General features: G+C 41.4%; 1 protein-coding gene across 2 annotated transcripts in view; it reads right to left on the bottom strand.

The window, feature by feature from the left end:
* The window catches only part of SERGEF (secretion regulating guanine nucleotide exchange factor), a 464,594-nt gene that overhangs the window by 8,291 nt on the left and 432,585 nt on the right, over positions 1-23,718 (bottom strand). Inside the window, exon 11 of one of the 2 annotated variants that reach the window (XM_074954906.1) lies at positions 18,323-18,342. The exons of the other annotated variant lie outside the window; for it this stretch is intronic. Within the exon in view, the coding sequence (XP_074811007.1) occupies positions 18,338-18,342 (5 nt within the window). The 3' untranslated portion in view covers positions 18,323-18,337. Of the gene's footprint in view, positions 1-18,322; positions 18,343-23,718 lie in introns of those variants that run through there. 2 annotated transcript variants of the gene reach the window in all.

Genomic DNA, 23,718 nt, shown 5'->3' with positions numbered 1-23,718 from the left:
TCCATGTCTAGGTTCAGACCTGCACCTCAGCTTTCCCTAAAGTCAGGGATGCTCATATTTGAGGGTCCAGATTTCACGTAATTAGAGAAAGGCCTAAGAAGTGAAGTTTGGATTTGGATTTGAGCTTTCCCTGTCTTTGGAAATGCTACAATCCAGGGATCTGGTTCTGGTTTGGAGCCCTTTCTAAAAATAACCAGTGAACTAAATCTCCTTCAACGTTTGTGATCTTGCCATGAAATTTATATGCCCCGAATACAGATTTATATCAATAAATTACTGTTCGTCCACACGTGCACATTTGTGCAAGAATAACCGTCTGCTCTGACACAGAATGAAACAACCCATTCTTTTCACATCACTGTGATTTATGCATTTATTTAAACATTGAAAAAATAAATCTTAAGAAAATCCCGTAAGCAAATGACCGTATGTTCCAAATAATTCGGTAATGGTGCAGCTGAGGGGCTGCCTGTGGGGATCATGTCTCACATTGGGGAGTAGGTAGCCCCATGTTGGATGGAGCGATGCATCACACCCCCCCCCAGCCTTGTGGAGCTTACCCAGAAGAGGTGTGTTCGGAACCCCCTCCCATCTAAAGTGGGGATCCCTCTTTAAGGACTCCTGGGGACAGCATCAGCCAGGGGAAATTTCTGGAAGCATGGCTCAGACAGTGGTGACATTAAAGCAGGGTGGAGGCGTACAGCCTCTGCATGGATTGCCCCAGCCTTCCACCAATCTTAGGTGATTCTCAGGCCTTGTCGGCTGGTTCCATAACCCAAGGATCAGAGAGCAACTTTGAGAGAGGATCCTCGGGAAGTTTTCCTCCACACTGGTGCCTCCCATTGGCTTTACTGTGGGAAGGGGTGATCTAGCCCACAGAAGTTAATACTGCCCCTCTATCTAATAAGTTCTTCCTTGACAAATTAAAAATAAATGGACCTCAGACTGCTCTCGTTTACACTGATATAAACCATTTAAGCAGCAGAATGGCAGCAGCGTAAGTTTGATCAGAATCAAGCCCTAATTTATAAAGAGCAAATACATTGATTTAAGGACTGAGCCAATGCCCACTGAAGTCAATGATTAGACATTGCCTTCACTAGACAATGGTTCAGGCCCACAGTGAAAAAGATGCCTTGCATGATATTAGTGTCTTCTCTTCCCACACTCCCAGGCTGATAAAAGTATCATGGATGTAATTTTATGCTCATGTACATTGAAGCCAGTGGAAGTTTTGCCTGCTCAGGAAATACAAGACTGCATAAATTATTGTTATAAAATTTGGGCCTGATTCCCCACTGCATTGGTCCAGCTTTACACCAGGGTTCATTCAACACAACAGAGTTACCCTGATGTAAAGCTGGAGCAGCACAGTGGTGAATCAGGCCATTTGTGTTGGACAGTGTGCACACAGTTCCCTGTTTAGTCTTGTATATTACATTTCACTTATTTATTTTAGTAACCCAAGTTTCCACATACTGACGTTAATGTTACAACAGAGAACAAGCACTTAACACGTCCCAAAATAGACAGATGGATAAAAAAGAAAAATTATTCACACCTTTACTATGCAGGGCCCCTTCTTTTTCTCCACTGACGTCAATGGGGAAAGGCCAGTTGACTTAATGGGAGCTGGGATGGGGTCAATGGGGCACTGACGCATGTAAATATACATTTTAAGGTTCATTTTTTGTTCAATTTTTAATTTAAATAAGGACTATTGAAGACAGTGTAATTTCTCCCTCTCCATTTTGAACAAAATAAAATGCTCATGGGTCCAAGAGTGCTCTGTGTTACATCGGGGCACCAGCGTAACTGAGTGAAATAGATTTTATCAGAGGTTTCAGATCTGGATTCCAAACACCTCAAAGTTATGGATGTTTAAATCTCAGGGTTTAGTTAGCCCATGAGAGAGGAGATATAAGCAAAAGTGAAAAGCAGATTAAACATGTGGTCCAACATTTTCAAACTTGAATGTCTAAGTTTAGGCTCCTAAATCTACATCTGAGGGCTGCATCTTGCAAGGTACAGAGCTCTTCAACCAGTGAAACACTTAAGCACATGCTTAAAGTTAAACACATGATTAGTTCCACCGAAGTCAATGGGATTATTCACATGCTTAAAGTTAAAAATGAACTCAACTGTTTCACTGAATCAGGTTAGCATGTTCAGCATCTTGCAGGATTGAGCCCCCTACATAAAAATTACCTGATTTTCAAAGGTGTTGAGCACTTTGTAGCTCCCATTGATTTCCATGGGATTTGTGGGAAGCAGGCCAAACTTTTGTCTGAAATGCCTGCACATAGATTTAAGAGGCTAACTTCAGGCCTGGATTTTGGAAAGCACCAACATTCCTCATGGAATGTTACTCCTCTAAGGAAACTCACATACATATTAAAAATTAAAGGAAGGCTGTGGTCTTTGGCTGTTCAGTGGTCTAAGGATATATAAAGATAAACATGTGAACCAGGAACATTTAATTTTCTTGAATCAGGGTTGACTGCATAACTCATGAGTGTTATATTGAAGCCAAATGTGATATGATAATTTGTTTTATTCAGATTGTTGTTATGGGTAAAGTACAATACAACAAATTTATATTTTTTATTTGTATTTATTAAGAGCCAACCCTGTGCTTTGGACATTGATGTATGTATGATGTGATGATATTTATGATGTAAACAAATACCAGAAATAGAATTGGTTGATTTTTTTCATTCAGTTTAGAAAATGAAAACATATCACAAAAAGCTGTTCATTTTTCCAAAATTTTTGATTTCATACACAACTTTTCATGACTTTTTTTTAAATCAAAATGATTATAGAAAATTTTCACTTCCTAAAAATATTATTTTAGGTAAAAAATGTAAATAACCATTTCAATTAAAATTTCAATTAAAATGCAAAAAATTAAAAAGAAAAAAATAGGTCAATTTCATACTGTGAAATTTTGTATGGGCTTTTTAAAAAAAAGTTCAATCAGCTCTAATCAGAAACATTACAGAACGCAAAACTATCCACTTAGAATCTGTTTTATAACAGATGCTCCTTTTGGAAAATTTGGCTTGTCATTTGAAATAAATGATTAAGACCACTAGAGAGATATAAAAAGATATGAATAGTGTGTGGTCACTCCTAAAAATAGAAAATAAGAAGTGTATTAAGCTGGATCCTGTCTATTAGAACTTATAGAGAATTTTAGTTTTAAATGACACCTTTGGAAATAATATATCTTGCTCTTGGGGAGATATGAAAGGGTCTGAATATTTTGCAGAGAAAACTAAGGGTCAAATACTGCTCACTTTACTCACTGAAGTTGTACTACAGTCATCAATATGACTACCCATATGAGTACATGGAGAAATATTCAGTTGTAAACTAATCAAATATTTGTTACTGGGTACAGTTTGGACATTAATAATAGGAGAAATAATATAATGTGTTTCTGCTTTTCTCTATACATCATTATTAACCTGATCCTGCTCACTTGGACAGCAATGACAAACTTCTTAACTTCAGTGGAAGCACAATCAGTCATTTCCTGTATATCGCATTTGTGGTGGTGATGTCCATAGGATAAATTGCAGAGACATGTAATAAACTGCCTTTATCATGCCCTGCACTCTCTTCACTAATCCATCTCTACCATGACTGCTCCGAATCCAAATCCCTCTACAACTTCAATCAAGCTGCTGGTTTTTAAAGATCAACCTGCCTGAAAAAATGGCCTTGCAGGAAACAGAAATAGCTCCAATCAAAATGTTTATCATGTTCTAAAACGTTTCTGAACTACTTTTTCTGAAAGATATGTGGCAGCTACAGAATACATGCTGCTGTGGGGTAATAGAAAGGTCTTTTGGAATAACCTCTATAAACCACTCGAGACTTTACTAGTTGTAAGTAAAGCAGCCTTCCCAAACTCATGACACAGGTCCTTTATACAGCACCACCCCCTGTATTCCATAAATGTGTGTGTATGTGTGTGTTTTATACACACACTACTCCTCACATCACAGTGATAGTCTTCCGATAAATCACATTTATGTCATATATTTGCCTACCTTACCTGGACTTTTCTCACTAATGCTTCGCAGCCAGAGCTAATTTATGTCTAATCTTTCAAATCTACTAGTTGCTTTCCAACAATCACTATTTTATTTAAAATAGAGAGAGGAACTGTCACAAAAACATTGCTTTCTTTCCCCCTAAATGTGAAGTGTGTTCCCTCCTCAAAATATTTGGTGCTGGACCTGGCAAAGGGTAGAAGGGGACAGGAGTGCATCTCTAAGCAACCTTTCATCTCCCCCGATAGAAGGGCTAACCAGAGACTGAATGGGACCCCAGTGTAACAAAGCAGCTCTATATTGTGCCACTTAAGGCAGTCCCTTTCCACCCCCAGTCGACCCAGCAATGCCTCCTATGCTGAGTGAGTGGTGTAGACCCCTCTATGCCAGTTTTATGCTCCCGGGAGATTTACTTATTAGGGCAGCTCCTTTGTGCTACAAAGGGGATGGAGCTGGGAGCTACGGTCTGGCCCACTGTACATGGAGTCATTTCTGAATAATGACTTATGTGTTTAAGACTTAAAAGTAGAGATTAATTTACCTCAACAACCACAATATCACTCGGAGCTCTCCTGGTAACAGAATTAGTAGAGGATTTAGCTCACATTTTTACAAAAGGTCAATAATGCTATAATTTTCTGTATCGCCACATTAGCAGCCCAAACTAATGGATTATTTTATGTAAGCCTCAACAAATTATACCAGTGTTGCTGAAATGTAGCAATAATAGGCTACCAAATGCTAGACATGAATTAAGGCTCTACAGGATTAATAGCAAAAATGTATCACAGAAGTCAGCCAGCCAGTTTGTAACTAGACTAGAGCTTTTCTCAAAAGCTCAGAGCCAGAATCACTGGTACACTTGGCCTGCATAGTGTCACCAGAGTGGTGAAACCAGTACACAGTGGTAAAATGGGCCTTCACATTCCCGAAAACCAATGGGTATGGTGCTGCAGATACAGGGAGAAAGCCTGGCCCTACTGAAATCAAATGTATAACTCCTACTGATGTCAGAAGGGTCAGGACTTCCCCTATTGTATTTTTGTATCCTTGGTATAAGCATTATTTTAGTAATCAGACTTTTAGTTATAAAATCAACATGCCCTCATCTTCTCCCTCCCACGCCAAAGGAACAGATGTTGTTGTTTAGCACACTGACCTAAGACTTAGAGCATGACGTTACTGCTAACAGCACTGACCATTTCAACTGACCTTGAAATACTTTTTGTGACTGATAACAACTGTTCAAGAGCAGCATCTGCAGGAGAAAATGTAAACTGCATTTGTTTCCCCAAATACGCTGTATTTTTAATCAAATGTTCTTTTTTTTCCCCTCTCAGTTTTTGTTGATGAAAAAATAGCTGGGGGGGGGAAAAGAGTATTATCACTATTGTACTAACAAAGTGTTCAGGGGCCACAATTGGGATCAGGACCCTATTGTGCTAGGCACAATAAAAACCACATATGGAGACCCAGGCACTACTCTGAAGCTTTTTACATCTAAGCAGACACAGAGCCATAAAAAGGATTTAGTATTATTTTATTAGTGTGTAAATTGTGAAGAGGACACATGCTACAGTTCTCTGGCTGGCTGATTTATAAAGTGAAAAGGGCATGTGCATGAAGATGCTGAGGGATGTGGGACATGAGCTGTGGTCCTGGGGGAGATGGATTCCTGGGCAAGGGTGCAAGTGAAGCAGTCAACCATGCATGGCTACTGTAATGCAAGGTTCCGCAATCCAAGACAAAGTTTAGCAGTGTGTCACAGGGAGATTACCTCCACATATGTGGTATATAATATGTGCTATATTAGTGAGCAGCATGTTATAAGAAGTATTTTCACATGGTAGGAATGACCTTTCCTAAAGACACAGGTGTCAGAGTTAAGCAGAGATGTTGAAGGTTTATGGTAGGCCATCCCTAATAAGCTATGTACCACTTACCACACCACCCACAAATGTATATTTTGTAATACAACATTCCTTTCTTTTTAATCATTTTGTTTGTTTGCTTAATCATTAGATGAAAGGAGGCCGTTGCGAGAACATCATTGACTGCAGCACAACTGTGGGTTTAGTTGATTTTGTTAGTGGATTGGGATAAATAATCCTTGGGGACAAACTGACCTTACTGACATGCAGGCATGTCTCTGTCCATTGTCGCCTTGTGGGTGTTGTCAGTAGCAGAAAAGTGGGTGCAGTCAGACGTCTGTGTTGGACTGGCATGTGTGACTTCTGGGGTGTTGTTTTTCTTGATTAGTGGGTGGGATTAGGGTACTGAGTGACAAGTTATTCTGCTAATAAGATGCTATTTGGAACATAAATAGTTTGGCCAGCTTGCAAACCCCTTCTTCACCTTGGTGAGCATTTACTCAGCTGCGTGGTCCTACCTTAAGTGAGTGGGATTACAGGTTCGAGTAACTGTTTACCATTGTGAGTCAGGGAGACACATTCTGCCCCCTTGTGCAGTTGTTGGGTTTTTTTAATTGTCACATTTCCTGGTCAGAATTATTGGCTGGCATTTCTGTGCATTTCTTTGATGGTTGTGTCTGTGTGGGGAGGGGGAGGTGTTTGGATTTTGTTGTTGTTTTGTTTTTTTGGGAGATTCACATGAGAGTCTGTGAGCCCAGTGCCTGAGAGATGAGCTCTTTGGGGTGGAGACTGTGTGCTCGTGTCTGTTCAGCACTTAACACAATGGGGCCCCCAAACCTGGTTGGTCCCTCTAGGTGCCATTGCAATAAACATAAAATAATAAAGAACAATAACAGCATCTGGCTGGAAGTGCTACATGTTTCTGATAGTGTAGAACATAGATTTTTGCTTGTTTGGTGAAGGCATTTCACTCTCGGAGAGCATTTAGCATAATATGTCTAGTCCTCAAGCAATGAGGCACTGAATGGGGACTCAAGAGATCTGGGTACAGTTCCCAGCTCTGCCACAGACTTCCCTATGTGACCTTGGGTAAATCACTTAATCTATCTGGGCGTCAGTTCTCTATCTGTAAAATAGAGAAAATAATGCTGCCTTTTCCCCATCCCTTGTCTCTCTTGTCGATTTAGACTGTAAATTCTGCAGGGCAAGGACTCTCTCTTGCTATGTGAATTTATATGACCTAGCACAATGGGGCCCAATCCTTGTTGGGTCATGTAGGCACTGTAGTTATACAAATTACATATTACTGTAATTATTGTTATCATATATTTACTTTTACATCGTACTCACATTGGAAGAAGGAACTGAGCCAATTCTAGGGTGTGTAAACACACGGCTTAGTTGTTTATTCTGGTTTCAGGGCTGTGCTGTTAAAAGATTTAGGCTGCTCAGAGGTCTATTCTGGTGCTGTATGCTGTAAAATGAGCATAAATTCTATGTCGTTCATTGATACTAGTATATGTAATTGCTGTTTTCAGAAAAAACACTAGAGGGCAATATTACTATGAAAAAGAGAGGTCTTAGGTCCCTTTAGTATTTTTAAAAATATTCATTTAACCCTAATCATATGTCTTCATTGTTCAGCCATAAAATATCATTCACACCAAAACAATTACTTCAAGTTAATGGGCCAAATTCCTCCATAGAGTACCCCCATCAGCGATTACGGCAGAGAGGAGTTTGAACATTTTCAACCTTGTCTATAGGTATTAACATTGTGGGGCCATTTTCACGGCTGGTGAATGTGCATGAAGTGGGGTTTGTGCATGTGAAATCACCTGTGTGTATGCACGTATGTGAAGTTATTCCTAGGAGAGATTTGAACCTTTCTGGGGTGCGGCCCACCTTTTTGTTCTGTGTTTGTACAGTGCCTAACACAATGGGGTCCTGATCCATGATCCTAGGTGCTACAATAATAGGAACAAAATAAGAATAATGATGGCGTTGCACCAGGGATTAATCTGGCCCATCACATGTATGTCACTATTATAATGGCAATCTGATAAAAGAAGCAACATTTGTCCTGCCTCTTAATTTATTTTTGTAGGGATTCCCTGGGCACAGGTGCCCCGCTCTGTCACGGTCTGCCTTATTGGAGATCCAGAGGTGGTTGAAACTCTTATTAGGAGCTAGGCCTCTGATCAGAGACACCTCTACAAAATTCAGCCCCAAATGTGCTCTTCCAAAACTGTACAAATGCCAATTACATTAACAATATGCCAAACTAGCAACGTCATGAGTCCAACTAATGATGAACCCCATGTTTGAAATATTTCCTAGTGAGGTGTTAGAAAAGGACAACTCTGAGAAAAGAAGTTAACTTGCGGGGCTAATGCTTTTTTCAGCCTTCACTTCCCCCCCCCTTCCCCCCCCCCCCACTCCAGGGAAGGAGCTAGCAATGTAGGGAGTCGACCAAGGTACAGCACCTCAGCCAGCACAGTAGAATCTCACTCAATCCCACCAGTTCCTGGAAAATTATTGACGAAGGGTTAGAATGTCACAGGCTTCTGCACAGGTGAGGAAGGGGAGGGCACTGCTACCCTGAATTGTTCTTCTTAAAACACAGGGAGCTTGTGTCTAACAGTATCGTTTTTATTTAACCATTACCTAACAAACACAACAGCAACTGATGCGGACTGAAGCCTGCATCCCCTGCAGTCTCAAGCCCGGCCTTCCAAAATGAAGCTGGCCTTTGGTCTCCAAATCTACACCCAACATCCTTACTCAACACTGATCACTACTCCACAGACTCCTCTGCTTGGCTTTGCTCAGACTGGGACTCCAAGGCACAGAGTGCTGGAGACCAGGGGTTGCTCCCCAATGCTCTCACCTGTGAGCAAATGGGCGGGTGGGAGGCAGAGAAGGACGTGAATCCTGGCTCCCTACTTATCAGCTTGGCACATAGGTGGGAGTAAGCTGTTCTACAAAAGATGTGAGGTAATTTACTCCCTCCCCAGATCAAAGGGGAGCAGGAGAGGAACGGTGCCTCCTTGAGTCACAATTCATTCCTTGGCCTGCTCCTGAGGTGGAGCAGCTACCTAGGACAGATCATAACATTACAATCTAGTCCTATGTGAGCAAACAGTGAAAAAAAGCAAAGGTAAAGCCTCACACACTGGTGGTTTGTTTATTTGATTGACAAGGACAGTTTTGGTTTTGCCGTTTATTATTCTTGATAGCGTGCTAGAAAACATGCTGTAGTATGTTTCATACAAGCCACGAAGTTTAGTAACATATGTGACTACACGAGAGAGCTGCTTCTAAATGCTGTGTGCCCTCAGCTGTTAGATCTTGGCTGAGGAGGTTGGAGAGGCAGCCATTTGGTGGGCGTGAGTGATGGGGTGGGCAGATGCATGAAGGACAAACTAGTGAGGTTTTACTATTTTTAGTACCATGAGCAACCACGGCCTGAAGAATATTCCCACCATAGGCCTTTTCTGCTGATGACTCCAAATGTAGCTCCATTTGTTCAGGCAAATCTCTTATGTACATTCGGAAGCCTTCTATACCCTGGCCTTTTGGAGTGTGCGTTGATGTTGTCTTGGGGGGGGGGGGGGAGCGTACTTGCTTCCCAAACTTCACAAGCTTCTTATATGCAAAATCTTATTCAAATAGAAGAGCTAGAAACTCTTTTATCCTTTATTCTAGGGTTGAAAGCCAATGAATGGAGCACACAGATGTTAACAGCACATGTTCAGTAGATGGCTCTATTGTGCCCTCAATTCTGCTCAACGAAGTTGTAACTGTGTAAGTGAGGGCAGAACAGAGCACCTAGTATCTGTGTTATGCATCTTCTGTCTCATGAGATGGATCTGGATAAAAAGAAGCTCAGACTATGCGATGCCTCCATCTGGATTGTCTGCATGGACTGAACCTGGACCTCTGAGCCTAAAAGTATGAGTGCCTACTGTCTAGGCTGAAGGGCCCAGGTCGATTGGTTTAGTGACAGTAGCAAACTCCTAAATCTCCATGCGATCCTGGCGGGACAAAGACACACAGACTGCCAGCATGGATTAAATAAGTCCATGAATAAAAAGAAGATTCCCAGGTGAGATGGTTACTAATATTGATGATGAGATCTTCATCCTGAAGCTGGACATTCCCATACATTTGTTCAGTGGGGTTAAGGTTCAGGACATAGTTTATTTCCTCACATGGAAACTGCAAACATTAGTGAGAATGCTCCACAGCACTTCTTTAGTTCTGCAGCTGTTTCTATAGCTCATGCCTAGAAGCTGACCGGTGGCTTCTTTCCTTATTACAGACATTGATTGAACCCAGTGCTTTCAAAGCTCTCAAGCACTATTAAGAAGCCATCTTGAAGCATTTCCAGTACCCATTATCTGCGGTTGTTCTTTTCCATTCTTCCTTGAATGATTCTGCATGATCTCTGGGGAAGAGCAGGAAGATAGTCACACACTGGACCTGCTTGCTGTGAGCCGGATGTTCATGTTTTACCTGAATCTGTCACCTTGTGTCATCTGTTCTGTGGCCTCCTTTTGCAGTAGGGGCTGTGTGTTCTATTGCCCTGTAAGGAACTAAAGGATGCTTATGGGGACACATTATTCCTTAATCTTTTAGAGACATGGGATCTTAAAACTAGAGATGGAAAAGATTGATTAGGTCATTAAGTGAATCCACTGCCAGTGCAATATTCTCTACAATATGTTTGCTTGTTCACACAGTATATTTTCTACAGGTCGCTGCTTTGTAATAAGCAATAAGAGAAGGAATATTCCGTTTAAAAATGTCTGTGACTCTGATGGGTAGCCAAGGATTTGCATGTTATTGTAAAACATATATTAAGGATCAGCTTTTCAAAAATGGCCTCTCATTTGGGGTCCCCAACTTCAGACACTAATTTTCAGACAGGCTTATCATTTGCAACTGCAATTGACGCAAATAGGAACTTTGGCAGCACTGGCGGACACCTCTGAGTATTAACTTATATAGTCATCCCTGACTGTATTACCCTTTTCCTATCCACCAAACCGTATTTGCCTATTTATTAACCTATTGCATAGTATCTGAATCCTAGATTGCAAGCTTTTGGGGCCCGTGAGAGAGTTACTGTGTTATTTTTTGGTATCTTGTACAATGGGGCCCTGTGCATGACAGCAATAGAAATAATAACAAGCAAAATGTCTGGTGCTCAGTGGCTCTGAAATCTGGTAGCCAAAGCAGAAGCATACAGATGCAGCTGCCTCTTTACAAAAGTGGCCTTAAACGAATTAATAATATTCTCACCCCTCTACCTAGCATGGTTACTGTTCTAATAGGTTGAAATTAATTAAAATATTTTGCTCAGTGGAATAAGTAGGGCAACCACTTAATTTTCACCTTTTCACCACCAGTAAGGCTGGATTCAAATATAGATAAAATATAATAATAATATTTTGGGTCTGAGTCTCAGTTACCCTAAGGCCCCTTTGCACTGTGGCATCAATATAAAGAGGCCTTAAAATGGATGTAAGTGAACATTCAGATCCTTATGTTTATATAGCATCTTTCATTCCAAAGGATCCCAAAGCACATCATTAACTATGACTCAAATCTTGCAGTCCTATCTCAGTCTGAACTCAGGCACAAAGCTCATGGAAGTCAATAACCAAAGCAGAGCAACGACATAATGTGGAAAAGAAGGCGAAGAAGAATCCAGTACCAGATTCCAAGGAAGCTGCAAGAGGAATTTAAATGACCACAAATAATTATCCCAATTTTGTCCCAGATACAGGGCTGACTCTCTGTACTTTTGCAAACTCTGCCAGGGTATTCTTTTTAAGTTTATCATTAGGACTTCAGTTTTTTTACCTCAGCGTACTGTGTTTAGAGGTTTAGCCTCCAGTAGATGCTTGTGACTGTCCACGTGCTAAAAATCACCATATACTTTTGCACAATTGACAGTCACTTACCAGAAGATCCACAGGACTAGAATAATGGGGATGCTGCAAGTCTGAGTTGGCCTGGCCCAGCTTTGCAGGAAGTGTTCAAAGGACATACCTGCAATTTGACTGGCTCTAAATACGATTATTAGTCTCTTATTTTCACAAACCTAAAAACAAAATAATCGGAGCAGAGGGTGTGGGGGAACGAGATGTAGGCACTTTAGTGCAGAGTATCCTCCTACTGGCCACATCACCATTCGCATTTAGGGCCCAGCCTTTTGAACATATGCTCCACAGCTTGAGCTTGACTCATATAGAACTGGAACTGATCTACATCTACCCCTCGCATCATAGAAGTACTGCTTTGGGTATATTCCGAGAAACATGGATTTGTTGTAAGTTGCAGCCAGCCAACATGTTGTAAATCATGTTCTTTTAAAATAGGTTGCACTCTTTTATTAAAGGAAAATCCAAGTTTGGGTCTTTCCACTTATCAATACAGTAATCTAACATGAGAAATAAATACCGTTTTCCTTTACGAATTGAGTTACAAGATGAAGGTTGCCATTGCTGTGCATTCTGCAATTCCATCTCAATGAAGAGCAAGGTCTTCTCAATTCTCAACTCTGCAGAAAACTTTCCCAAAGTATATCTGCCAGAGGTGCTGTGTTGCTGTATTCAAGGCTCAATGTAAGGCCTTCCTTCTCGGATCAGTCCATCCTTGCCAGTTTTAGCATCTCCTTTTCATTAATTCTTCCTAAGGGGCTCCATTTTTTGCCTGGTTTAATGGATGTTTGGAATGGCTGCTTTCACTAGGCCAGTTTTGTTTGTTTGTGTTACAGAAACCCATGTATTTTTTTTTTAAATCTAGGTGCCTCATAAAATTCAGTTAACTAGGTTGTAAGATAGCAGAATTAATGTTACTGTCTGGATTCACACTCACTGCTGCAAGAACATGTAAATTACACCTTCCTGCACCCGTGACATTCACTGTCCCCCCGGGAGAAATTCATCTGCAATATTCTCCCTTATTGAAGAGTCCTCTGGGATTTAGTGGGGTTGATGCAAATAAGGTACTAAATAATTCTAAAAATATAACAGAGAATGAAACCCCCTCCCTGCGCGTTATACCATCCTATGGAATTCTATAGCAGAGATGTGGCAAAGAGTCCTGTGGCACCTTATAGACTAACAGACGTATTGGAGTATAAGCTTTCGTGGGTGAATACCCACTTCATCGGATGCATGTAGTGGAAATTTCCAGAGGCGGGTATAAATACGCAAGCAAGAATCAGGCTAGGGATAACAAGGTTAGTTCAATCAGGGAGGATGAGGCCCTCTTCTAGCAGTTGAGGAGTGAACACCAAGAGAGGAGAAACTGCTTTTGTAGTTGGCTAGTCATTCACAGTCTTTGTTTAATCCTGAGCTGGTGGTGTCAAATTTGCAAATGAACTGAAGCTCAGCAGTTTCTCATTGAAGTCTGGTCCTGAAGTTTTTTTGCTGCAGGATGGCTACCTTTAAATCTGCTGTTGTGTGTCCAGGGAGGTTGAAGTGTTCTCCTACAGGTTTTTGTATATTGCCATTCCTAATATCTGATTTGTGTCCATTTATCCTTTTACATAGGGACTGTCCAGTTTGGCCAATGTACATAGCAGAGGGGCATTGCTGGCACATGATGGCGTATATCACATCGGTGGACGTGCAGGTGAATGAACCGGTGATGGTGTGGCTGGTCTGGTTAGGTCCTGTGATGGTGTGGCTGGTGTAGATATGTGGGCAGAGTTGGCATCGAGGTTTGTTGCATGGATTGGTTCCTGAGTTAGTTACTATGGTGCGGTGTGTAGTTGGTGGTGAGAATATGCTTCAGGTTGGCGGGTTGTCTGTGGGTGAGGCCTGGCCTGCCTAACATGGCTACCCTTCTGATACTATAGCAGAGATGTAATTCTCAATCAAATTCTAGAGGATGGCTCCAAAAACCTTCACTCCATGGCACACTCTCCCAGAGTCCTCCCCTCAGGCCAAGGATCTGTGAGGCAGTGGGGAATCAGGCAGGGTCATGCCTGCAAGCAGGACTCCCTAGCTCATGATACCCACTTTTGTGGCTGTACTGGCCAACTCTGGGCACCGTGTGTCACTGCAGCTACCTCCCACATCCTGCTCTGGGAGGCTTTTTCTAGTGCTGGGAGGCCCAGTGGCAAGTGCTAGCTGAGTGGAATCTGGCAGAATCCAGAGATGAATCAGACTCTACATCAGTAAGTGGTGACTAAACATGTGGTGTCTTAGGAACAAGTATATCACTGCGCTTCACAAGCAAATGGACTGTTTAAATATAAGCCTCCTGCAAACCTCAGAGCTTAGAAGGAAATTCATCCATGCTGTGCAGAACCAGCACAGGGTCTTCAGCAACATGAGCCTACATTAGGGCTGCACGAGAGAGTTGCAGGTAGAGCAGCCCCCCTGCAACCTGCCCACTAGTCTGCACAGTGAACAGGGTTTCAGTGTGGACAGGTTAGGGACAGGCTAGGGGCAGGACTACACTATCCATATTTACCGAGATCGGGACAATTCCACTACCCAATTGAAGTGGTACAAAGGAGCTGCTGGTGCTTTCTGATCCACAGGCTGGAATAGCAATACAGGACTAGTGAGTCTTCATTGCACCCCCAGAAATTGGGCCCAAGCTGGAAAGAGGGGGTAGATTTTGCCTTTCCCACCTACCCACCCACCTCTTCTCCCATATTAACCCCCATTACTAGGGCTCTTTGTGAAAAAATGGATTTCACCTACGATGCCAACAATTTAGCTACCTCTGCTGGAACGATTATACTTCATATCCCTTCACATGCAGGGTCCAAAACAATTACTTAAATGTGATTAAATATGGGCCTATTCCATGTGACTGGCTTGCTAAATATTTACTCAGGTAGATCCCGGGAAACAAATCACAGAGTTATTGATTTGTCACATATTGGGAAGCGGGATTAATCAAGAGGTTTATTCTTAGTGCTTTAATTATTTAAATCAACATTGCTGAGATTTGCTTGCAATGTTCTTGCCTTTCAAAGTCCAAAGTTCCACGTACAGTTTTAGTTACAATGATTTACAAGTCGTTTTCCCATCTGCTTGTCTGAGTACATATCAATCACTGTTGCGACCTCAGGGTAGGTTGGTGGAACAGTAACAGCTGTAGGAGGTGATTTATTCAACAAAAATACAGCTCTGTATGCAATATAAATACACCAAGGAAGGAAAAATTGTAATCATGTTGATGTATGAGAAAAATATTCAGCTGATAGCCAAACATCCCAGTTTTACAAAATACAACATATTCCATTGTATGCCATCAGAAACATAGATCCTAAACTTTTCCATGCGTAAATGAAAGAAAATATTTGAAGCATTGAAATATATGCATGGCTAAGTCAAGAAATGATTAGTGGCCCCGTCCAGTTGTGTGTATATAAACACAGACACACACACAAATTAGCCAAGATTTTTTAAAAAGTGACTAATCATTTTGGTTACCTCAATTTTTGAGTGTCCAGCTTGAGACACCGTAAGGGGTCCTGATTTTCAGAAAATGCTGAACATTCACCCTCTGAAAAATCAGGCCCCTTTAGGTAACTCAAAGTGGGTACCCACAAACCTGAGGAACCCCAAATCACTAGTCACTTTTGAAAATCTAGGCCATAACACACTGTAGGAGCTCCAAGGCTTAATTCAATGTGCTCCTCAGCATGCTTTTCCAAAGACGCTTTTTTAAAGCTGTAGAAATATTCATACCCTGCTAGTGGTGCCATGAGTTCTTTGTTGGATCTCAGCAGCATGTATTCTTTATGTACCAGCGGTAACCCTCTCATTTTATATGTTGAATGTTTCCTGTCTTGTCTCATTGAACTTAAATCAAATCCAGAACAGCTGGAGACAGGCTAAAAATCTGCATCACCTTTATGTCCACTCCTGAATGCAAACCAGGGTCTCAGACAAATTGTACTCTGTGTTGCAGATAGTTGACTGACTTCTTCAATATTTTGCTGTGTTTAGTTACAACATTTCCTGGGAATGATCACTTCTCTGCCTGGGAATACTTATCCAGGGCCAAACCCTGAGGAACTTACTAAGGCCTTGTCTACACTCTGAAAGCTCTACTGTTTTAACTCTAGTGGTATAGTTAAAGCAGTACAACCGCCCTAGTATGGATGCAGCTATGCAATATAAAGGGAAAGGGAATAAGCTATAATGGTATAAGGCACCTTTCTACTAGCATAAATGCATCTGCTCTAGGGATAGCACCAGAATAACTATATCAGTTTAAAAAAAAAAAAGTTCCCAATCTGGCCCTATGTATTTACTGAATGGGCTTCAGTGGGTGTTTGCCTGAGTCAGGATTGAGTGAAAACTAAGCAGCTCAGCATATGGCCCACAGTAAATATGCTTTTGGTTGTTTTGGGGCTTTTTTAAGCATCAGACACTGTGGCCTGCATTTATCTCACTGTACTTGGAGATCCCTAATAAAACACTGTTATGGTCATCCTTTTCCAAAGTAATTTTGTTATCTGATATTTTAATTTGCATCTGTACAACACTAAAAGTTCTATATTGCCATGCATGAAGGAGCAGAAAAGGGTGATAGAAAAGGGTTGTGAGATAGATAACAACAGATGAAGAGAGTCTTCACTCACCAGTGAAATGCAGCCCATTATGATGGCGTGATATAATGAATGATATGCAACCCTCTAGGGTAGATGGTAGCAAATGTTAAATACTGCAGAGCAACAGTTTAAGACAGGAAGTGAAGGATACTATATCCAGTCAAAACTTAGGCAATTAGGAAAACAAGAGAAACCTAGACACGCAGAATATTGGAGCCGGAATTTGATTAGGACACTTTTGATCACATTACTGCTCTTGTAAAAAACGTACATGACCTCTAAAGATCAGGCTCTTAGCTTCTCATCTCTTCAGAAAGACAACACCCCGAAGTACCTCACCAACACCTTGCACCTTAGGTTTATCCATAGAACACTCTCAGCCAAGTGGTAGGTCCCATCCTGTGTCATTTGTGAGATCTAACTAGATCAGTGTGAAGTGGTATGTCTAGCCTTTCAGAAAACCAATAGCATTTTGGACTCCCCTATATAAAAGAATGGCTTTGTTTGTTTTTAAATTATAGTTTTAGGAATATACTGAGTACAGTACATGCTAAAGTGTATCACAGCCTTCCATCACAAGATCTTAAACGGAATGGTTACAAGAATCAGCATTAACAGCAATTCTCAGCGTGATGTAATTGACAAACAGTAAAGTAGGGCACAGATTGAATTACAGCATAAACACATTTGCGAGACTAGTGTTCTAACCCTGGCTCTCTTTTGTTTTGAGATTATAACAGAGTGAGAGCAACTCTATAGCTTGTATCTATAGCTTGTTCTCTCACCCATGGGCAGCTAACTCCAAAACACTGTTTGTTCTTCTATTGCACTCTTACTTTTATTGCAGATAAAGTCCCTGCCTGCTCAATAACTCTTCTCCCATGAAAAAAAAAACAGGAGGACTTGTGGCACCTTAGAGACTAACAAATTTATTTGGGCATAAGCTTTCGTAGGCTACAGCTCACTTCATCGGATGCATGCAGTGGAAAATACAGTGGGGAGATTTATATACACAGAGAACATGAAACAATGGGTGTTGCCATACCCACTGTAACGAGACTAATCAATTAAGGTGGGCTGTTATCAGCTGCTGTAATCCGTTTGATAGAGCTGGTCAAAGAGTTTTTAAATCAATATTTTGTTTTGTTTTGGACAAAAACTGGTAACTTGGCCACCTGGTAAAAAGCGTTCAATAACTCCTGTGCTGCAGAGTGGCCTGTTGCCCACTCTTCTGAACCCTAATAGAATTGCAGCACTGTCTAGTTTGCCTTCCACATTGAACGTTTCAGAGGACTGTGTTCTGTCCGCAGAACAACGCCCCTTAAGGATCTGCCATCCCACACAGCAAGCCTCCAGCACGTGTCTTGACTAACTCTCCCCATTTTATGGAGCCTTTCAGGGGTACAATCACTTGGGATATAATTGTGTATGGACGTTAAAGGTGTGCAGGTGAATGACTTTGCTACATTTGCTGCTTCCAGTATTTGTGGTTTGGAAATAGTGAAATCCCTCTTTTGTGTCTTCTAATACTTGTGGAGCTTTTAGACAAAGGAGAAGGCAGTAAAATGCCGAGGCAAGGTCTTGGACTTCAGATGCATTATTCTTGATGTGCATTGAGATAAGTCAGAGGAGATTTATGTCCTTTTAACAATTGTTTCTTTTGAGAACAATCCTCTTTATTTCCATAGGGTACCTTTATTAGTTGTTTTCCTCTGCAACCTGAAATTGGCTAGACAGGGAGGTCTTAGTGTAAAGTCTTGAAGCTGGTTCTGATCCAGTTTTTCTGTTGAGGCCTCTGGTCCTTTTCACTCTGGTGGCAAGATAGAGCAAAAGCAGTTTTGGAAGTGATAATCCTCAGTGAGTGGTGGAATTCCATCCTTATTTCTTTTTTTGTCAAGCCAGATCTAGTTCATGATCTCTTTGCAGGAGAGATTGTAACACAACACTAGGTAATGTCATCAGGAACTCTCAAAATAAATAAATACATTAACCTTGGAAATAGATTTAGTTTCAGAGAGTTGATTCTCTCATTTCAGGAGACATTTTTGTTGTATCCAACCATTTCAATGCTCAAAATGTCCCCCACAGCACAGACCCCTGCATGTCCCCAGCTCCCTGCCCCCAGCACAGACCCTTCCATGTCCCCAGCTCCCCGCCCCCCCCAACACAGACCCCTGCATGCCCCCAGCTCTTTTTCCCCACCAAGCAAAGACCCATTCATGCCCCCAGCTCCCTGCCCCCTGCAGCACAGACCCCTCCATGTCCCCAGTTTCTTGGGAGGGAAGTGGGCTAAGTAGTTGGTAGAGTTTAGAGCTGTTCATAAATCTAAGATCCATCTGTGTCCCCCTATGTAATTAGGCCCCCCATTCAACAGAACATTTACTCATGTGCTTAACTTTAAGCACCTGAGCAGTCCCCTTGACTTCAGTGGGCCTATTTGTGTGCTTAATGTTAAGCATGTGCTTAAATGCCGTGCTGAAGCACAGCCTCATTAATGACTGGACAAGTTCAGTTTTAATACCTGGATTCTGTCATAATTTTAAAAACCCTCTACACAATAGAATACGTTGTCAATGCCTTTCCTATTTTGTCCTATTAGTCACCTCCATGTCTCCAGAGTTCTGATGAAGCAGGAAGAGTAAGCACTTTGTTCACCTTTGTATCTTGAGACCTGGTATCATCTTTGTTGCCCTATGTTTCAACTCCCCAGGGGAATAATATCCTATGATAGATAGACCCTATTCTAGATGGAGCTCTAACAAATGCTGTTCACAGTAATAGCATCACCTCTCGGATTCATAGTCTATTCCTCTACTAATGCAATCTGGTACATTTTTGTTATTTTGGCTTACAGTGTCAGTGATTGTTACACAATCACCTCAAATCATTTTTCTGATCAGCATGCTCCATAATTGTTCCATTAGGTCATATTCCCTACGATTCCTTTGCTCAATCACATATAATTTTTATGTTTGTCAGCTTGAGGCTCAGCCACTAACACAAACTCAATCCTTTTATTTTTTAAAAAATGATTTTACAATTCATGAAAGATGCTGGCTTGCAGACCAGAAGAATTAAGTCTTCTTCAGGGGTTCAGCAAAAGCAGGCAGCTCAAACTTCCCTTTTATGCCCCAGTGCTCTCCTGGAGGAACCACATACAGGGCTGAGAAGGTAGCTCATTCTTCATGCCCTTTTGATCTCTTGTCTCTCCATTGAGACTCGCAGAGAGGACATCAATTCTAATGGCAGCAATAGGCCCTGATCCAGCAAGGCACCTACTCCTGTGCTTAACTTTAAGCCATGAGTAGTCCCATTGATGTCTATGGGACTTTGTCACATGTTTAAAGTTAACTTTTAGTGATGTAGATATCCATCCACTAGCAACTGGACTGACACCAGAAGTTCATTTTACATATCACCAAATGCTCATCAGACTACAACACTGCCAGTCACTATCCAGCTGGACTGAATCCCAAGCTATGACCTACAGTACAAACAAAAGTCTCTGTATGCTATCACACGGGAGGGAGCATGAGTCATTCAGTTCCCCCAGACCAGTGTCCTAGGAATTCATTGATTCCAAGGTCAGAAGAAGGGACCACTGGGATAATCTCATCTAAACTCCTCTATAACCGAGGCAATAGAACGTCTCCAAAATAATTCCTAGAGCAGATCTTTTAGAAAAACATCCAATCTTGATTTTTAAAATTGCTAGTGATGAAGAATCCACCACAACCCTTGGTGAATTGTTCTGGTGGCTAATTAGCCTCACTGTACAAAATTATGCCTAATTTCCAGTCTGAATTTGTCTAGCTTTAATTTCTAGCCATTGGATCATGTTCTACCTTTCTCTGCTAGATTGAAGAGCCTTTGTTCCCCATATATTTGTTCCCCCATATAGATACTTATAAATAAACTAATCAAATCACACCTTAACTTTCTCTTTGTTAAGCTAAATAGAATGAGTTCTTTTAATCTATCCCAATAAAGCATGTTTTCTAATCCTTTAATCGTTCTTGTGGCTCATCTCTGAACCCTGTCCATTTTAATCAACATGCGACTTGAATTATGGGCACCAGAACTGGACTCAGTATACCAGCAGCAGTCACATCAGTGCCAAATACAGCAGTAAAATAACCTCTCTACTCCTACTCCAGATTCCCCTGGTTATGCATCCCAGGATTTCATGAGCCCTTTTGGCCACAGTATCTCCCTGAGAGCTGATGCTCAGCTGATTATCCAACATGACCCCCAAATTCTTTTTTAGAGTCTCTAGTTTCCAGGCTAGAGTACCACATTGTGTAAGGATGGCCTACATTCTTCTTTATGTGATCTTACCTCTTTACATCAAAGTTAGAGGGGGAAGAAATATTAATCTTCAAATTTGAGGATCTCTTCCCAACACCTGCGTCAAAATAATGTACACAAATAGACTATATTGAACACTTTCCACTTATAACTTCACTTGTACATTACTCCTGAGAGAGTTTAATATCTAGCAGCTATTTTGCTTCACATGCCACAACTCTTTATCTCACCCATTAATCTCTAATGTGGAATCTCGGCAAAGGCATTTTGAAAATCTAAATGTATCATATCCACGGAGAGTCCCTTATTTATTATAGCAGCAGTATCTTCAAAGAACTCTTGCAGGCCACCTAAGCATGACTTCCCCTGCCAGAGTCCACAAAGGCAATTTGAACCACATTATGTGTGTCTCAACATAGCCTTTCAGATAATTTCTGAAGTCCCGGGGCTCCGCTTCTTCCCATTCCTGCACGATGCCAAGGAGAGAATGGAGGGTGGCATGACAGGGGACACAAAATGTCCCTCTTCTCCTTCCATAGTGAACTCTGTCCTCTACCAAATCACCATGAAATCTATGGGTTATGTGGAATAAAGTGACATGGCAAGGCAGGGGTCAGAAGTCAAACAGCCATTCTGAGTGTCAAGGTTCCTCCCCCACTCTGAACTCTAGGGTACAGATGGGGGGACCTGCATGAAAAACCTCCTAAGCTTATCTTTACCAGCTTAGGTCAAAACTTCCCCAAGGTACAAAATATTCCACCCTTTTGTCCTTGGATTGGCCGCTACCACCACCAAACAAATACTGGTTACTGGGGAAGAGCTGTTTGGACACGTCTTTCCCCCCAAAATACTTCCCAAAAACCTTGCACCCTACTTCCTGAACAAGGTTTGGTAAAAAGCCTCACCAATTTGCCTAGGTGACTACAGACCCAGACCCTTGGATCTTAAGAACAATGAACAATCCTCCCAACACTTGCACCCTCCCTTTCCTGGGAAATGTTGGATAAAAAGCCTCACCAATTTGCATAGGTGACCACAGACCCAAACCCCTGGATCTGAGAACAATGAAAAAGCATTCAGTTTTCTTACAAGAAGACTTTTAATAAAAATAGAATTAGAAATAAGAAATCCCCCCTATAAAATCAGGATGGTAAATACCTTACAGGGTAATTAGATTCAAAACATAGAGAACCCCTCTAGGCAAAAACCTTAAGTTACAAAAAAGATACACAGACAGAAATAGTTATTCTATTCAGCACAATTCTTTTCTCAGCCATTTAAAGAAATCATAATCTAACACATACCTAGCTAGATTACTTACTAAAAGTTCTAAGGCTTCATTCCTGGTCTATCCCCGGCAAAGACAAAATGTAGATAGACACACAAACCCTTTGTTTCTCTCCCTCCTACCAGCTTTTGAAAGTATCTGGTCTCCTCATTGGTCATTTTGGTCAGGTGCCAGCGAGGTTACCTTTAGCTTCTTAACCCTTTACAGGTGAGAGGAGATTTCCTCTGGCCAGGAGGGATTTTAAAGGGGTTTACCCTTCCCTTTCTATTTATGACACTGAGTAATATATTCCCTTTCTGCCATGACTTACAAAGCAGGGTATTAGTTAATGCTGCAGCAATAATTTTTCCTCGGCACAATGTGAGCTCCATCAGAGGAATCCCAGAGCATATGCCCTAACTGAGTCAACAGCGGCAAGACCAGGAGTGCTGGCATTACTGAGGGTGGGCCTGAAAGGACCATCTGGCCAGAGAGCCTCATTTTTGGAGCAGGTTTTCCTCACAGATTCCCCAGCCTCCATAACTTTTTCAGGCCCTGTGTGCAATCCATCCCCACTTATCCCTTGGATTATTATGTTATTATTACTAATGGAATAAATGTGGCCCAACCACAGTGTGCCAAAATCAGTGCAGAGTTTTTCATTATTTTCTACCATTCCATGTGTTTTTATGTGGGAAGGAAACATAAGAACCTAAGAATTGGTCCTTAAGAAATGATTTCCTGATTTACCTCTTGGTCTTTGTATTTTTAATAAGGTGATAAGGTGGCTATTTTTCAGCACTCAGCAATTTATTCTGAATCTAGCATGCTTTTATAACTTGAAAGCTTAGAGTTTCAAAACACTCTAGTAGCTTTATTGAAATGGAACTCTGCCAATTTACACCATCTGAGGATCTGGTTCAATATGTATGTCAGGTAAATGTAAATTCTATCAGATAATTTCTAATAACTTTGTGGGTAAGTCAATGGAGCTAGACAGATCTATACCAGCTGAGGATCTGGTCCATTAAATTCTGCATTGACTATGCAATTGCAATTCATAAATAATTAAATTGTCAACAGTTTTCTCCCACATCTTACTAGCTGTATTTTACTATGACACCTCCACACCCAACATCAACATGTGGTAATATGATGATTGGTTCATCAAAGTAAATCTCAGAGTTACAGTGAAGCACTTTATCCCTTGTTTGCAATAACTAGAAGTGATTATTATTTGTTCATTTTTAAGCACTGACAGTGTGCTTGCCACTGTACAAGCAAGAAAAGAAAACATGGCTCCTGCCCAAGGAGCTACGCAATCTCTATTTATTCTCAAGTTATCCCATAACTGCTTCCCGTAGAGTTTCTTCCTCTGAAGCAGTTAGGTCTGGCCGCTGTCGGTGGCTGGACACTTGACTAGATGGACATAGGAGCATAGGAATTGCCATACTGGATCAGACTCAAGGTCCATCCATTCCAGTATCCTGTCTCTGACAGTGATCAGCACCAGATGCTTCAGAGGAAGGTGTAAGAACCCTGCAGTGGACATCTGTAAGTTAACCTGCCTCCCCACATAAGGTCTCATCTGATCTCTAATAGTTAGAGACT

The sequence above is a fragment of the Natator depressus genome, chromosome 6, assembly GCF_965152275.1.
Source record: "Natator depressus isolate rNatDep1 chromosome 6, rNatDep2.hap1, whole genome shotgun sequence".
Taxonomy (NCBI): Eukaryota; Metazoa; Chordata; order Testudines; family Cheloniidae; genus Natator; species Natator depressus.
This window is presented reverse-complemented; position numbering and strand designations above follow the sequence as displayed.